At 57.5% G+C, this 14,563-nt stretch overlaps 1 protein-coding gene across 12 annotated transcripts in view; it reads right to left on the bottom strand.

Annotated features, from left to right (window-relative positions):
• Positions 1-14,563, bottom strand: part of USP45 (ubiquitin specific peptidase 45) — a 38,775-nt gene that overhangs the window by 15,218 nt on the left and 8,994 nt on the right. For all 12 annotated transcript variants that reach the window (XR_010990017.1, XR_010990016.1, XR_010990019.1 and 9 more), the window contains exons 6-8: positions 5,511-5,656; positions 4,387-4,482; positions 2,739-2,869 (exon numbers count right to left, since the gene is read on the bottom strand). Coding sequence is in view for 8 of the 12 variants with exons in the window: in XM_068160428.1 (XP_068016529.1) it covers positions 2,739-2,869; positions 4,387-4,482; positions 5,511-5,656 (373 nt within the window). In the remaining 4 variants the exon portion in view is untranslated. The remainder of the gene's footprint in view (positions 1-2,738; positions 2,870-4,386; positions 4,483-5,510; positions 5,657-14,563) is intronic.

Here is a 14,563-nt window from a genome sequence, read left to right on the forward strand (position 1 = left end):
ATGGAGACTACAGCAGGTGGTGGAGTCTGGGCAGCCTGCTCCAGGGCTCTCCCACCCTTAAACTAAAGAGGTTCCTCCTCATGCCTAGCTGGAGCTTCTCCTGTTCAGGTTTGTACCTGTTCCCCTTGTCCTGCCACTGGGCACCACTGGCAGAAGCCTGAGCCCCTCCTCCTGCCCCCCAGCCAGCCGTGCCCGCGCTGTCTGCAGGGCATGGGCACACCACGCTCAGCTCTCCTTGGCCACGCTTTGTTCAGCTTCTCCTGCCTCACCTTCCTCCAGCAGAGGGAATGGGGCACCATCACCTCCTTGGGATGCACCTGAGCAAAAGGCTCTGGCTGGAAGCAGCTCTGAAGGGACAGCAGGGCTGCCATGCCACAAGAGAGAGAGCAGCAGAGGGGAAAGAGAGCTTCTGTGCCCCAGGGATGGAGCTGCCTGCCTGGGGAAAGCTCTTCCCAGCAGCTGGTGGCCAAGGGCAGGTCTCTGTGCATGAGCTCTTGCACCCCCACCAAGAATGTGTTCTCTCTCTCTGACATCTAATTCTTCTTTCTTCCTTTAAGCCCTGCCCAGGCTTCCAGCAGTGCTCTGTGCCAGCAGGTTCCACAGCTCAGCTCCACAGAAGGTTACCAACCCCCCTGCTTTTTAACCCCTGGCTCTAACTGCTGCTTTCTGCCTCCACAGCCCACTCCCTGTCCTGCTGCTCTCCCTGCTCTGGATGCAGCCCAGCACATGGCTGCCTTCTGGGCTGCAGCCCTTAGCATTTCCTCTTGGAAGGTGTCAACTGTGGACTGCTCCAAGCACTGTTTAAGTTTCCCTTCAAAACTCCCTGGCAGGCCCAGCTGCACAGGACCTCTGCCAGCCCCCCCTCTGCCTTGAGTTGTGCTTGCTGCACTTGAGGAGGAAGGAGGAGGATGCCTGGGCAGGGAAGCCCTATGGATGCTTGGTTACCTCCAGCACAATCTGGGGCAAGTGTTTGCTCCTTTTAATGCAGCAATGGAAGAAAGAGAGAGGAGAGCACTGTGCAGCTACTTTCTGGCCCCACAGGCTGCAGCATCAACTTGCCACACAAACCTGAGCCTTCTTCCCCCAACCAAACCATTCAGTCATAACAAATGAAGGCACTAAAATGGATGTCCTCTTAACACAGCAGCACTGCAGCAGTCAGGAAGTCTCCAGATAAGTCAGAAGTCTGCAGTGCTGACATTCAGCACAGTGGAAAAGCAACAGAAGGGCCCCGTAGCTATGCTGCCAATCTGGCCTCCCAAAGCAGCTGACAGCTGCAGCACTAACACAATTAACAGTGGATGAGTTAGTACCAGACGCTGAGCAGTTGCTGGGGGAAGGCTCATCCCCTCCTCTCCTTCCTCTCCCACCCTGCCTGCCCCACCACTTGACAGAGTTAGCACCGGGGAGCAGGGCTCTCCTCTTCTGCTACTGCAGTGAGGAAAGGCAGCACAGGCATCGGCCCTGCACGGGGCAAGGAGCTCCGGGCTGTGGGACCTCCTTCCTCCTTCCTTTTGAATTCCTTCCTTCCTTCCTTACTCCTGAATTTCTTCTTCCCTTCCCTTCCCTTCCCTTCCCTTCCCTTCCCTTCCCTTCCCTTCCCTTCCCTTCCCTTCCCTTCCCTTCCCTTCCCTTCCCTTCCCTTCCCTTCCCTTCCCTTCCCTTCCCTCCCCTTCCCTCCCCTTCCCTCCCCTTCCCTCCCTTCTTTGGAGGTCCCTTCCAAGCCAGACCCCTGTATGACTCTGTGATTCTCCTACTGTACACAATGCAACTGCAGCAAAACTCCTGCTGCAGAGGGCGTTGGTCTAGATGACTTTTGGAGGTCCCTTCCAACCCAGACCATTCTGTGACTCTAAATTCCCAGGCACTAACATTTCCACATGTGAGACCCAGCTCCATCCCCCCCAGCCCCTCTGCCCCTGCAGCTTCTTTTGCTTGCCAAGCCAACCTTGAGCTGTCTGCCCCAACTTTTCCCAGGCCCTTCCACAGGTGTTTGCCAAAGCCAGGCTGTCTGCAGCGTAATTGAAGGCACCTACAGAGCAGCACTGTAAGCATTTTCCACCCCAGGAAGCAGGAGCTCCTTCAGGCCTTGTCAGCTCCCTGCAATCTGGAGCCATATGCACTGCAGTGCTTGCTCCAAGTCCTTACTTGCTAGACCCTTCTGAATTCTGAACTGCTGCCAGGGTCAGACATCAGAGCAGAGTTTGCCCAGTCCAAAGCTTCCCCTTTCCTTTTTCCACTCCAAACAGAATGCTAGAATGGCTTGGCTGGAAGGCTCATCCAGAGCACCTCCAAAGCTCGTGCAGTCCAGCCCCCTGCACTCAGCAGGGACATCCTCCCCTAGAGGCTCACAGCCCTGTCCAGCATCACCTCGAATAGCTCCAGGCATGGGGCCTCAGCCACCCCCCTGGGCAGCCTGCTGCAGTGCTCCAGCAGCCTCCTGCTGCAGAGCTTGCTCCTCACATCCAATCTCAGCCTGCTCTGCTCTCATCTCAACCCACTGCCCTTTGTCCCATCACTTCAGGTCCCTGTGGTTATGGACAGGGCCACACATCCCATGAAGGGCAGGCACAACCCTGGGGAGCAGCAGAAGGGATCCCTGCAGCCTTACAACATGAAGGAGACACTTGCTGGACTGCCGAGTGAGAACCTACTGGCACCTCAGAAAGGACAACAGAGATGGCACAGCAGGAAACCTCCCACTGGAGCTTAAGAAGAACTTAGCAGCCAATACCTACTTTTGGCAAAGCTGGCTGAAGAGCACCTTGGGAGAAAGAGGACCTCTGCCAGCCTCCCTCATGCTGTGAAGGAACAAGAACATGGCTGAAGTCAGCGGTCCCGGGCTGGAGAGGTTGACCACCAGAGGATCCTTCAAAGCAAAGGCAGATGCACATCAGATTCCCAAGTGAATGCCACAGGAGGGTTATGTCAAGACAGGACATTTGTGACTCAGGAACTTTCAGCCTTGGAGAGGCTGGGTTGGCTTCCCTAAGGTGCCCCAGCAACACTGCCTGCTCCTCCAGCAGCCAGGCAGCAGCAGCAGTGCTGGAGAGCAGGGACTCCTGCACACCCTCCAGCTCCACCACAGTGCAGACTGCAGCTCACACAGCCCCTCCTGATGGCAGATTGGGCCTGGGCCTGGAAGGAGATGAGCAGCAGCAAGAGGCACTCCTGCAGCAGCTCTGCCTAAGCCCCTGCAGGGTTCACCCACTACTAGCTGGCCTGGCTCTCACAGCCCCAGGCTCCAACTGGTGGACAAGCAGTGAGGGGGTGCCCCAGACAGAGAGCAGACAACACAACAGCATGCTCTGGACACAGAGACACAGAACATTTGCACTACATGCACCCCCAGAAGGTGGGGAACTGCCCTTCCCCTGGAGTCTGCATCACTCTTGGGCTGCTGCAGCCCTCTGGTCCTCTGCTGACATACAGAGGGCAGAGAACACAGAGACCTTCTTTACACTTCAACCCAAGATCAACCTCTCCATCTCATGGCTCTGCAAGTCTCACATCAAGCAGAAGCCAATGTCCCAGTGGCTGCCCCAGCCTGCAGGCACAAACAAGCTCCAGATCCCTCTTGTGGCTCAGATAACTTAGTCAAACACTGCTGCTCAGAACTGCCACGGGAGGAGAGAGAGAGCAGTGCAGCGAGCCCCACGCTGCTCCTTGCCTGCAGGAGCTCAACATCACCCACAGCAACACAGGGAAACCTCCAGCTGAACCAGAATCCCATCCCTGCCACCAGAAAGCTCCCAGTGAGCAGCAGCAGAGACTCCAAAAGGCAAAAGCAGAGTGAGGAGTCCTCTGCCCACTGCCTCCTGCAGCTAGCAGGGGCAGAGGGTTAGGAACTCTACTGCCAAGGCCTTCACAAACCCAAGTCTCAAGAGATGACTGGGAACAGCAGCACATCCATGTGACAGCAACAGGAGCAGCCTCTTGCCCATGTGCCTGCAAGGAGCCTGAGGACATGAAATGTGGTCCTCACTGAGGTGCTGCTCCTCTGGGTTCAAGCCTCTGGCCCACAAAGCACCTAATTCCTCTTCCAAGGCAGAGCAAGGAAGGGCTGGGACAGACTGGAGTGAAATATCTCAGCAACACCTCCCAGAGCCAAACACTTCCTGCAGCACACAACCATGCTGAAGATAGGCAAGGGGAAACAAAACCAAGCCAGCTCAGGTGCTGCTTGCTACTTCAGTGTCACCAAATGTGAAAGGAGGAGGCTGTTCCTTCTCCTTCTCCTCCAAGGCTGAATGATTAGTTTAGCTAAGAGTGAGTTCAGAGCTACCATAACCAAGGGCAAGGCAAAAGAAGAGGAGAGTGTCTGACTCCCCAGCCTCCAGCACCTGCCCACACCTCCCCAGCTCTGCCCCCTCCCTGCATACTCACCAGCTGGGAGTCTGCAGTGTGGCAGATCTTCAGCTTGGTTCCTTTCTCCTTCATCTCACACATCAGCTCGTTCAGCAGGTGAGTCTGTGCCAGGTTCTTCCAAAGCAAGAAAGAAACCCAAGAGACATGAGCTGAGCTGCCAGACACTTGGGTTGGTTACAGATTCAGAGGCACTCCCTAATCACACAGGGTGGGAGGGACCCCAAGGCTCATCTGCTCACAGCCAGCCAGGGTTCAAATGAGACCAGCAGGAAAAGCAAGCACCACCTCTCTAGGAGCCAGGATCAGCTTCTGTAAAGCCAAACTCTTCTCCTGTTCTTTATTCTAATGCCACACTGAGGACATCACTACCTGAGCACAGGCTGAGGGAGCTGGGGCTGTGCAGCCTGGAGAAGAGAAGGCTCCAGGGGCACCTCAGAGCTGCCTGCCAGCAGCTGAAGGGATCCTGCAGGAAGGCTGCAGAGAGACTTTTCCTGAGGGTGTCTGGAGACAGGGCAAGGGGGAATGGCTTGAAGCTGAGGCAGAGCAGGGTTAGACTGGAGCTGAGGAAATTCTTCAGGAGGAGGGTGGTGAGACTCTGGCACAGGCTGCCCAGGGAGGCTGGGGCTGCCCCTGCCTCCTGCCTCTGCCTTCTGCCTGGGGGTGTTCAAGGCCAGGCTGGATGAGAGGTGTCCCAGCCCATGGCAGGAGGTTGGAGCAGATGAGCTCCGAGGTCCCTTCCAACTTGGGCCATCCTGGGACTCTGTGACTGTAGAGGGCTCAGATGATCCCACAGCACTCTGCAGCCCCCTGCAGTGTGCACAGAGTGTCACTCCTCACACCCACCAGCTCCTGAGCACCGCTGACCACTGCCTAGTGCCGGGCAGCAAATCAAACCCCCCCCACAGGCAGTGCACAGCACCTGGCACAGCATCTGTCCCACTGCTGTGCAAAACGCTGCTGGGCCAGGAGTTCTGCTCTCCAACGATGGGAAGCACTGCTGGGATAGCAAGGAGTCTGAGAGAGGCCTTCAGACAGCAGTGAGGGCTGGCAGGAGCCAGCAGCCTGGCTGAAGCCTGCACTTTGCACAGGTGAAGCGTTCCTGAGGTCTGTGAAGAGGAGGCTGCAAGAGCTTCCCACCTTACCTGCATGACAGCATTAAAGAAGCAGGTGTTTCCTAAGTTATTGATCCCCTTCACAGGAACTGAGGCCCCACTGCCAGAGCCTTTTCCTCTCAGGACCTCGCTTGGGTCACTGCTTTCCTCCCGCAGCCGGATGACTTTGGTAGCACCTACGATGAAACCACAACATCAGCCAGGCCCCACCAGCCAGACCCCCACCAGCCAGACCCCCATCAGCCAGACCCCCATCAGCCAGACCCCACCAGCCAGACCCCATCAACAGGCCCCTGTCAACAGGCCCCCATCAGCCACTCACCCACAGCAGTTCTCAATAATTAAGCCAGAACATTAATGGTGTCCCCATCAAAAGGACTCAGAGCTGCTGGAGAGAGTCCAGAGGAGGCCACAGAGATGCTCCAAGGGCTGGAGCAGCTCTGCTGTGAGCACAGGCTGAGGGAGCTGGGGGTGTTGAGCCTGGAGAGGAGAAGGCTCCAGGGGAAGCTCAGAGCTGCCTGCCAGGACCTGAAGGGATCCTGCAGGAAGGCTGCAGAGAGACTTCCTGAGGGTGACTAGAGCCAGGCCAAGGGGCAATGGTTTAAAGCTGAGGCAGAGCAGGGTCAAGCTGGAGCTGAGGGAGAAGCTCTTCAGTAGCAGGGTGGTGAGACTCTGGCACAGGCTGCCCAGGAGGCTGTGGCTGTGTGGGGATGCTGAAGGCTGTGGGGGTGTTCAAGGCCTGTGGAACTGCTCCCATGAGCCAAACACACACACTGCTAAATGTTTCCATTTCAGGTAACAAGGATCTGGTAAAGCTGCCCTGCAATGTGCTCCCAGCACGACCTCCCCTAGTCCCTGCTCTGCCTTAGTGCTCAAAGAGATGAGGGGCAGCAAAGTTAGGCAGTCATTAACTTGTAGCCTAGAGGGACTGGGAAGACTTGAGATCACCATATTTAGCCTCCAATTCTACTAGCAAGTTTCATATTGTCATGGCTGCAGGACTAACTGTGACCATTAGTGACATCTGCAGCCTCTTAAGTATTGATTAACAATGCATGTCAATGCAGAGGAGTTATGGACTTAATAGGTGCCAGGAGCTGGGATGCTGCAATCTCTGTCTTGACATCTGAAGCCAGGGATTTCTCCTAATGAGTTTCACATTGGAGGCTCATTAAAGTGCTCCTGAGCAGTAACTAACAGCCCTGTGTACATTAATGAAGTGCTTCCCTCTGCACTCCTGGACCAAACAGACCCATCCCCTCCTGCAGCAGGCCCCAAGCCCCTGACACTCCCTGCAGTGCCACCCAGGCACAGTCATCTCCCCAGCCCCTATCTCACTTTCTCCAAAGCCTGCCAGAGAGGCTCTGCTGTTTCAAAGCCCCTTTCAGTGTCCCTGGCAATCCTGCTCACAGTGCTTCAGAGCTGTTCAGAGCCCCCTGCTCTCCACTGGAGTGGAAAATGAAGGCAGTGCAAGGGAGCCCAAATCCTCCTTGGAAAAGCAAGGTGAATGCAGCAAATGCCAAACAGCTCAGGAGCTGCTCAGCCCCACAGCCAAGGGCTGCCTGCAGCAGCACCTTCCCACTGGCATGCTTGCAGCCTTGGGGCCCTGGCCAGCACAGCCCCAGAGGACTGGAGCAGCAGAGCAGGAGCTCCAAGTGTCTGCAGCCCAGAGGTGCTGCTCACTCAGCAGTTGACCACTAGAGGAGACTCAGTGCCCTCAGGAAAGCATGCCACACAGAATCCCACAGTGCCAGGCTGGGGGTCACCCCCAGCATCATCTGCTCCAACCTTCTAGGTGATAGTGAAGTGAGCTGGCCCAGCTCCCTGGCAAGCTGAGGCTTCAAGCTGCCCCAAGCCCCTCACTCAGCAGAAGGCTAGTATGACATTCTTGCAAGGGAGCCGGAGGGGCACTCCTCTGCTTCCCCTGGGAGGTGACTCCAAGGCCTGCCTGTGCTCCTGGGGAGCACGAGAGGAGCTCCTATCACTGCTGTCTGCCTAAGTGCCACACAGAGCAGTGCTGGGGAGCAGAGATGGTTAAAAGCAGGGGGGGAATGGGGGAAGGCCAAAGTGTGTAAGTAATTTGTGTCTGAGTGTAGCACAGTTGTTGCATTTCTCCATCGGCATTCCCAAACATCTGGGCCAGCAGCTCAGAGTAAACAATGTTCAGCAGGCCATCTGGAGCAAACTGCAGGCACAAAGCAGAGCAGCAGCATATGGAGAGGCAGATTTTTCTCTTCCCTTCAGCAGCACAGGATGGCAAATGTCAGGCCCGGCTCTGCCCACGCTTCAGTGCTGGGCTCTGCAGCACCACCTGGCTCTCCTTGCACAGCCACCAAATATGGGCAGCACTGCCCACAGCCCCTGCTTGCACAGCCCCTGCCTGCACAGCCCTGCCTGCACAGCCCTGCCTGCACAGCCCCTGCCTGCACAGCCCTGCCTGCACAGCCCCTGCACAGCCCCTGCTTGCACAGCCCCTGCCTGCACAGCCCCTGCCTGCACAGCCCTGCCTGCACAGCCCCTGCACAGCCCCTGCCTGCACAGCCCCTGCTTGCACAGCCCCTGCCTGCACAGCCCCTGCTTGCACAGCCCCTGCCTGCACAGCCCTGCCTGCACAGCCCCTGCTTGCACAGCCCCTGCTTGCACAGCCCCTGCCTGCACAGCCCCTGCTTGCACAGCCCCTGCCTGCACAGCCCCTGCTTGCACAGCCCCTGCCTGCACAGCCCCTGCTTGCACAGCCCCTGCCTGCACAGCCCCTGCTTGCACAGCCCCTGCCTGCACAGCCCCTGCCTGCTGAGCCCCTGCCTGCACAGCCCCTGCTTGCACAGCCCCTGCCTGCACAGCCCCTGCCTGCACAGCCCCTGCTTGCACAGCCCCTGCCTGCTGAGCCCCTGCCTGCACAGCCCCTGCTTGCACAGCCCCTGCCTGCACAGCCCCTGCCTGCACAGCCCTGCCTGCACAGACCCTGCCTGCTGAGCCCCTGCCTGCACAGCCCTGCCTGCACAGCCCCTGCCTGCACAGCCTTGCTTGCACAGCCCCTGCTTGCACAGCCCTGCCTGCACAGCCCCTGCATAGCCCTGCCTGCACAGCCCCTGCCTGCACAGCCCTGCTTGCACAGCCCCTGCTTGCACAGCCCCTGCACAGCCCCTGCCTGCACAGCCCCTGCACAGCCCCTGCCTGCACAGCCCCTGCCTGCACAGCCCCAGCCTGCTGAGCCCCTGCCTGCACAGCCCTGCCTGCACAGCCCCTGCCTGCACAGCCCTGCCTGCACAGCCCCTGCTTGCACAGCCCCTGCCTGCACAGCCCCTGCACAGCCCCTGCCTGCACAGCCCCTGCCTGCACAGCCCCAGCCTGCTGAGCCCCTGCCTGCACAGCCCTGCCTGCACAGCCCCTGCTTGCACAGCCCCTGCCTGCACAGCCCTGCCTGCACAGCCCCTGCCTGCACAGCCCCAGCCTGCTGAGCCCCTGCCTGCACAGCCCCTGCTTGCACAGCCCCTGCCTGCACAGCCCCTGCCTGCACAGCCCCTGCCTGCACAGCCCCTGCACAGCCCCTGCCTGCACAGCCCCTGCTTGCACAGCCCTGCCTGCACAGCCCCTGCTTGCACAGCCCTGCCTGCACAGCCCCTGCCTGCACAGCCCCTGCACAGCCCCTGCCTGCACAGCCCTGCCTGCACAGCCCCTGCCTGCACAGCCCTGCCTGCACAGCCCTGCCTGCACAGCCCCTGCCTGCACAGCCCCTGCCTGCAGGCACACTGCTGAGCTGCCCCCTGCCTGGGGACACGGCAGCCCCACACTACTGCTGAGGAGCCATTTGCTCAGCCTCACCTCCCCAGCAGGCAAACAAAGCCCCAGCACCCAGCTCTGCAGGAGCAGGGTGCACACAATCAGTCACACAGCACAGTGAGTGAGGCCCAGCCCCTGCTGGCCTCAGAGCTGGGTGATGAGTGTGGGACAAGGAAAAGCAAACCATAGTTTCATAGTTTCATAGTTTCATTCAGGGGTGGAAGGGACCACAAGGATCATCTAGTTCCAACCCCCCTGCCATGGGCAGGGACACCCCACACTAGATCAGGCTGGACAGAGCCTCATCCAGCCTGGGCTTAAACACCTCCAGGGACGGGGCCTCGACCACCTCCCTGGACAACCCATTCCAGGGTTTCACCACTCTCATGGGGAAGAACCTCCTCCTCACCTCCAGCCTGAATCTCCCCACCTCCAGCTTCATTCCATCCCCCCTAGTCCTATCACTACCTGAGATCTTGAGCAGTCCCTCCCCAGCCTTCCTGTAGCCCCCTTCAGATACTGGAAGGCCACAATGAGGTCACCTCGGAGCCTTCTCTTCTGCAGACTGAACAGCCCCAACTCCTTCAGTCTGCCCTCATAGGAGAGGTGCTCCAGCCCTCTGATCATCCTTGTGGCCCTTCTCTGGACACGTTCCAGCACCTCCACATCCCTCTTGTAATAGGGGCTCCAGAACTGGACACAGTATTCCAGGTGGGGTCTCACCAGGGCTGAGTAGAGGGGGAGGATCACCTCCCTCGACCTGCTAGCCACACTTCTCCTGATGCAGCCCAGGATCTGATTGGCTTTGTGGGCTGCAAGTGCACACTGAGAGCTCATGTTGAGCTTTTTGTCCACCAGCACCCCCAAGTCTCTCTCCTCAGGGCTACCCTCCAGCCAGTCACTGCCCAGCCTGGATTTGTGTCTGGGATTGCCTCGACCCAGATGCAGGACCCTACCCTTGCTCTTATTGAACTTCATGAGGTTGGCCTGTGCCCACCTCTCCAGCCTGTCCAGGTCCCTCTGGATGGCCTCCCTTCCCTCCAGCGTGTCTGCTGCACCACACAGCTTGGTGTCATCAGCAAACTTGCTGAGGGTGCACTCAATGCCACTGTCCATGGCACCCACAAAGATGTTGAACAAGCCTGGTCCCAGGACTGATCCCTGAGGGACTCCACTTGTCACTGGCCTCCACTGGGACATGGAGCCATTGACAGCCACTCTTTGGCTGCGGCCATCAAGCCAGTTCCTTATCCATCTAGTGGTCACCCATCACACCCATGTGTCACCAGTTTGGAGACCAGGATGTGGTGTGGGACAGTGTGGAAGGCTTTGCTCAGGTCCAGGTAAATGACATCAGTTGCTCGCCCCTCATCTATTAATTTTGTCACCTGCTCATAGAAGGCCACCAGGTTGGTCAGGCAGGATTTGCCCTTGGCAAAGCCATGCTGACTGTTCCCAATCACCTCTTCACTACTCTTCTGAGCCAGTAGTGACTCCAGGAGGATCTGCTCCATGATCTTTCCAGGCACAGAGGTGAGACTGACTGGCCTGTAGTTCCCTGGTTCCTCCTTCTTGCCCTTTTTGAAGATGGGAGCAATGTTTCCCCTTTTCCAGGCTGTGGGGACTGCCCCAGACTGCCATGACTTTTGAAATGTAATAGAGAGGGGTTTAGCAACCTCCTCTGCCAGTTAAACCAAGGAGAGGCCTGCTGCTGCTGCAGGTTAGGATCCTCCTTTCAAGCAGGTGTTGATTTGTGCCTCTTTGGCTCTTAGCAGGGCATGCTGCTGGGGGGGTTGTACCTGTGAGGAAAGCCTGGCCAGAGAGTGCTGCTTTGCCCTGCCAAGCCTCCCTGCTGCCTCACTTGTCCCACCCAGCCATTCCAAGACCCTGTGCAGAGCCAGAGGAGGGACAGCAGCTTTCCATTTCAATCTGCTCAGTGTCCCCAGCTGAGTGATAAGTGACAGACAGGCCTGAAGCTGAATGCTGAGCTGACATGTGAAGAGTTGGTCACTCTTAATGGAAGATGCTGGTAATGAGTGTGATAGCCAAGCCTCCTGCAGACTGGGGCTGCAGGCTCCTTCTGCAGGAGCACCCCAGGGCTGGAAGCATCTCAGCAAGCAGAAGGCTAATGTGGGATTTGTTTAAGGGAATTTGCACTCTTACCAAGTCAACCTTGCATCCCTGTAAGGTCTGAACAGCTGTGCTTCTGGAGAGGAAAAGTGCCCTTGAAGGCAGCAGGAACACAAGAGGATCAGAAGGGTGCCAGCAAAATGGCAGCAGCAGGACTGGATGAAAATGGCTGCAGCTGCTGCTGCCCAGGAGGGCCTCCAGCCCCTGGGGCAGCAGGGGGGAAGTGCTCTAAGCCCCACAGGCAGTAAGATGTTACAGAGGACCCTGTCAGCACTCCTGAGCACAAGGTGGGTGAGCAGCACAGCGATCATTACCTGGATTTCTACATCTTTAGAGGCTGGACATGGGGACCCTCAGCCTCCCCCCCCGCCCCAGGCACTCTGGACAGCACATCCCACCGTGACTGGCTTGGGGCTCACCTCTCTTCCAGACCCCTTCTGCAGCTCTGCCATCAAGGTGCCCTTTCCTACCCACTCACACAGGGAAAAGTCTCACCACAGCCTCCCTCTCCCATGCCCAAGTGCCTCTGGCTGCAGAGATGGCTGAGCAGAGCACTCTGCCAAGAGCCCCTGGAGCTGTCCAGCTCACCTGCTCCTAGGCAGCCTCTGGTCCCTATGACACTGTGCCTCCAGCTCTCAAACCTTTGTGCACAGGCACAGCCTTCATGCTCATCAAAGCCTCCCACCATCACCCTGCTGTCCTCCAGGCCCCCAAGCCCCTTCCCACCCAGAGGCACAGGGAAGAGAGCAGCCAGAGACTGCTCCCCTGCCCCAGCTCTTGCCTGCAGTGCATCCTTTCCTTGAGTCCTTTCCCCTCCCCACTTCTGCTCACCTCTAGCCTTGCCTCTCCAGCTCTCAGGAGGCAGAGAATACAACTGTCTCCCAGGGCTGCACAGCCCCAGCTCAGGGGTAGGGGCCTGAGACCTGCAGGCCTCCAGTACTGCTGCTGGGGGTGCAGAGGGTGTGCAAGCAGAAGGGTAGATGGCAGCCAGGGCAGGGAGCACTCTTGCTCAGCCTTTCAGTGCAGCTGCTGTTGGTTTTTAATTCAGGAGAAGGGTGCCAGGTCTCTGCCCTTGCATTCTGAGGTCAGGCCTTGCCTGTTGAGCACAGCTCTGGCACTTCAGCTGCAGGGCCTCACAGCCAAAGCAAGGTTAACAGGCTGCCTTTCTCTCCCCAAGCTCTCCTCATGCTGCACTATGCAGTGCTGCTGCATTGCCTGCCACTCCTTCCTAAGTTAAAAGCAGTGAATTTTCCCCCTGCACTGCAGCACAGTGAGAACCCAGCCCCCAGCACAGCAGCCTGCTTCTCCTCTGCTCACTAGCTGCAGCTTCACAGAGGCCAATTCCTCTTGCAGGGGTGCTCCAGTCCCACCAAACCAAAGATCACAAACTGCCATTTCACTTCTCTGCCTCTGCTGGGATGTTGGCAGCTGAAACATGCCTGCACAGTGAGAAAGGGCAAGCTCCTCAGGCACCAGTCTGGGTGCTCTATGCTCAGATGGCTTCTGCTGCACCTCACAAGGAATTAAGAACATGGGCAGGAGGGGAAAACCATGGATTAAACCCAAAGGATAAAGCCCCATGGATAAAAATGATGGAGTGGCTACAGAAGCTGAGGGCAGTGACTCAGAGGGCTGCAGCACCTCTGCTACAAGCACAGGCTGAGGCAGTTGGAGGTGTTCAGCCTGGAGAAGAGAAGGCTCCAGGCAGACCTTAGAGCAGCCTGCCAGAAGCTGAAGGGGCTACCAGAAGCCTGCAGAGGGGCTGTCTGCAAAGGCCTGCAGGGGCAAGACTTACACCCATGGCAATGACACCTCCATTGCAGTAGCCATGGTTCAGTCTCTGTTCTACATCACTTACATCCCATTCTGTACCCAAACTGGCTGCTGTTAACCATTGCACATCACTTCTCTCCAGTCCCACAGCAGAACTCTCTGTTGTTAACCTTTGCTTTACATGCCTCACACCCAAACAGAAATCAGCTTCCTCACTTCTACCCAGAGACCAACCTGGGCAGCAAAACCTCAATCCTCTGCTTGACCTTCCCAGCCCTAAACCTCACTCCCAAACTGAAGACTAAACATTCCTCCTTCCCATGCTGCTGCCACACAAGCCAATTCCATTAGCTGCTCTACAAAACAAACAAATCCAGCCTGCAAGCTTTTGTCTCTATGTGGCCTTTGTGAGGGGAAAAGGCAGCTAATGCTCACTGCTCAGGCTGCAAAGCCCTTTCTTTCCTGCAGCAAATGAGCAGACAGGCAGCCTGCAATGTCTCAGCATGGTCTCTGTGTACTACACGTGCATTCTGCCCATGTGAAGCTCACAAGTGAGCCCCACAGACAATGCTGCACCTGCCTGGCTGTGGAAATCCTCCTGCCCTGCTAACCTCTGGCACAAAACACCTTTCTGGGTGGTACACCCCAGAAAGCAGTCTTGCTTTATTCTTCCAGCTTGTGCCCAACATGACCCCTTAACCAAGCAGACTCCTCTGAAAAAGAGGAGGAAAAGCAAAGCAAACCCACACCACCACCAAAAAAGCCAAGAGGCAGTGCTGGGTAGAAGCAGCCCCAGGATCAGATGTGAGACTCACCCAGCTGCAAGCATTCTTCTGGGAACCCAGCCCTGGGATTGCTCTCAATCGCTTAATGTAATTACAGAAGTCAGTCATGTAGCAGTAATGTAATTTGCACATTTTTACAGCTGAAGTGAAGCTGAATCTGTGGCAGGGGCTGAGCTGGAAAGCAGGCATCCTGCTGCCACGCTATTCCACCACATGAGCACCCAGTGACAAGCAGTTGCCTTTTGTTTGCTTCCCGAGGTGCATCAAGCGCAGACCCACAGCAGCCTCCCTGGCAGGGTGCAGCTGAGCACCTCAGCCTGAAGTGCCTCCTGCACCTAGGAGAACAGCAACACTAACCCCAGCAGCCCTCACCTGGCACCCACAGCCTTCCTCATCCTGCCTTTCTGCAGAAATTCCTGCCCTGGGCTAGTTAATGTCAGCAGTGCCCCACTGCAGCACCACCGAGCCAGCCAGGGGGTGAGCTGTGCTCACCGTGCCACGGCCTGAGGGGAACAGCAAGGGCTGCCCCTGGGCAGGGGGAGAAAAGCACTGGGCAAAAGGGCTTGACTGATGAAGAACAAAAGGTTTGATGGAAATAAAAAGGTTTGATGATTA

Source organism: Melanerpes formicivorus, unplaced genomic scaffold, assembly GCF_026170545.1.
Source record: "Melanerpes formicivorus ecotype bairdi unplaced genomic scaffold, bMelFor1.0.p_v2 SCAF_50, whole genome shotgun sequence".
Classification (NCBI taxonomy): Eukaryota; Metazoa; Chordata; class Aves; order Piciformes; family Picidae; genus Melanerpes; species Melanerpes formicivorus.